The sequence below is a fragment of the Arachis duranensis genome, chromosome 8, assembly GCF_000817695.3.
Source record: "Arachis duranensis cultivar V14167 chromosome 8, aradu.V14167.gnm2.J7QH, whole genome shotgun sequence".
Lineage (NCBI taxonomy): Eukaryota > Viridiplantae > Streptophyta > Magnoliopsida > Fabales > Fabaceae > Arachis > Arachis duranensis.
The window spans coordinates 40,355,281-40,357,977 of record NC_029779.3 but is presented as its reverse complement, the minus strand read 5'-3'; the positions used below and the strand labels follow the sequence as shown (position 1 = coordinate 40,357,977).

Sequence of the window (2,697 nt, the reverse complement as noted above, 5' to 3'; positions counted from 1 at the left end):
ATGAGATATGCTTTCATTTTTCTTTTAGCATTAGTGGTGGAACAAATTCTTTCACCTCTACTCGACCACAATGTTAATTATGTGGCAAGATTGGTCATTTTGTTTGAAATTGTTATCCCAGGTTTGATAATTTTTAATAAAAAAATACAAGTAGACAATGAGAATATTAAACAATATAAATAATAGATAGATAAGATGTTTAATTCAATAAATATGTAGATGATTATGTGCATTATTTTTAATTAGATAGTTATTTCTTTTGATCCGATTTACTCGTTCATAATTAACAATGACAGGATGTTCAATAATGCAGATGGTTATCCTAATATTAAGATTTAAGAAATAATTTAGGGACAGAGTGTTTTTTTACTTTATTGAGTCATTTTTAAAATCCATTATTCCTATTGTTTACAAAAGTTATTGGCTACCTAACAAAGCCGTTATTTTTTTCGGCTCAAACTCAAATTCTAGTATTCTCGACAATCAAGAGCGAATCCTTCCCGGCAATCATCTTCTCGGCCTCCACCCCCTACAATCTTCATTGCACAATCCACAAGCATGCTATGGTGTTCGCTCGTCAGTTTGTAATGCTGTCTGACATGCTTCCAATTTAAATTCTACAAATTCTTTTCTAGCACTGATTACACTGGACCTGAGCGCACATATTGTCAACAGAGGCAAATATAAAAATCTCTCATATTGGTTATTATTCTTTCTTAGATAATAAAGCAACAAATCAATATTTTAGTTTATGAAATTTAATTCATTTTCCTGAAATTACTAAAATTCTAATTAGTGTTGCCAAATTCGACTAGATTTTTTTTAATTCCATGCACATTCATGCTGTGTAAAATGCAGTCACTCTAGGGAAACGCATTTATTCTATTTTGCATTTATTGATCTTGATTTTTAAGCAACAAAGTTTTAACTAGTTAACCTTAACTAATTTTTTTTAATTCTATCAATTTTTATTTTTTAAAGAACTTATAATTTATAGTTTATAATATAAACTTTAGAATTAAAAATTTATGATTTAGAATTTAAAAATAAAAAATAATTTTAAAGAATTTAGTTGATGTTAATCGAAAAATATAATTTTCTAACATTATTTTTTCTTAATTCTCTGGTTTTCAAAAATATGTTTTTGATCCCATGAAATATGAGTCACTTTAGTTTTGCTCTAATTTCTTAGTTGGTACTGATGGCTATCTTTTTAAATATTAAGGTTTTTTTTCTCTTTATTGCTTAGATTTCGTGTTGAAAAAGAAAATGAAACAATGCTACATGACTAATATAATTTATGATTTTGTGTCAATATTTAACCGATAAAAGTATTTTTCTACATATTAAATACTAAATTTATAACTTTAAATCCTAGCTGTATAAAAATAAAATATTAATAAGTCAAAGTATTAGTTAATATTGATAAAAAGTTAGTTTTTTTATTATTTTTCAAAAAATTAAAACTTTTCTAAAATAAAATTGATCATTTATGTATAAAAAGAAGAAAAAACAAAAGAGCACAATGATGATGATGAACTGAAAAGGGACAAGCCGTTAAAAGAAAAGACCACGAGCGAAAAGATGCAGGGGTGTAAAAAATGTGAGGATAAAATTTGGGTGAACATACAAATCGCTTATTTTTTTTAACATTTTATAGACATTAAAATCAAAATGACTTGTTTATCAAGAGTATAATTATATTTAAACTTGTATTTTCTTTATTTAAATTTGTTGATGTTTTACATCAACAGACGGTAAAGTAACTACATCCAAAGAGACTATTGAAAGCATTGATGAGAAGAACAAGATAGTCATATTCAAACTCTTTGATGGAGATATCGATCAACGCTACAAGGCCTTCAAGGTTATTTTTCAAGTAATTGAGCACAATAATGGAAGTGGTTCGGCTAAATGGACCGTTGAATATGAGAAGGTCAATGATGATGTTGAAGCTCCATATGGCTACATGGAATACTTTGACAAATTTACTAAAGATATAGATGCTCATCTCCTCAATGCATAAGCTACAACAATTAATAATAATAATAACAATAAAAAAGGCGTTTGGGTATAAAGTTAATAAAATGTGTGCTTATATTATTAATATAATCTGTATCGTGAACTTGTCGTAAAGAATAATATAAATGTTTGCATTGTCTGTTATCCTTCATTTGAATGGATTATTAATTGAATTGAAGTTCTGTTTGTTTTATTTTTATTTGACTTCGACACAGAATGTCGATTAAGTTTGTATCACTGATCGTAATTTAGGAGTAGATATGACTCCTTTAAAAAGAGAGCTCAATCCAAAAATTATCAACTTTAATGTCGAATGAAATGAACTTTGCAGTCAGTGGAAAAATAATATGACTTTTGTAGTATTAATAGTAAAGATAGACAAACAAATGTTTAACATGAACAGAGATCAAAGTAAAATCAAAATAGACTTAAATAAAACTTAAGAATCGAAAAGAAGAAAAGAAAAATGAATAAACACTAAAAAGTAAAATGAAGAACAAAGCTAGAAATGGAAACAAAGAACTAATTAGAAAGAAAATGCTTAAATAAAAGAAATAAGAAACAAAAATGAATCGACCTCTAACACTCACATACACTTGCACTCTATAATCTTCTATTGTATTAGCATAACTGAAAATTTTGCAGAATTTGTCATTTTGTGGTGTTGAATGAAAG

At 26.9% G+C, this 2,697-nt stretch overlaps 1 protein-coding gene across 1 annotated transcript; it reads left to right on the top strand.

Annotated features, from left to right (window-relative positions):
* Positions 1-2,026, top strand: LOC127741271 (kirola-like). The gene is made up of 2 exons (XM_052253400.1): positions 1-121; positions 1,755-2,026. The coding sequence occupies exons 1-2, from the start codon at positions 1-3 to the stop codon at positions 2,024-2,026; spliced, it is 393 nt and encodes a 130-aa protein (XP_052109360.1).
* The last annotated feature ends 671 nt before the right edge of the window (positions 2,027-2,697 follow it).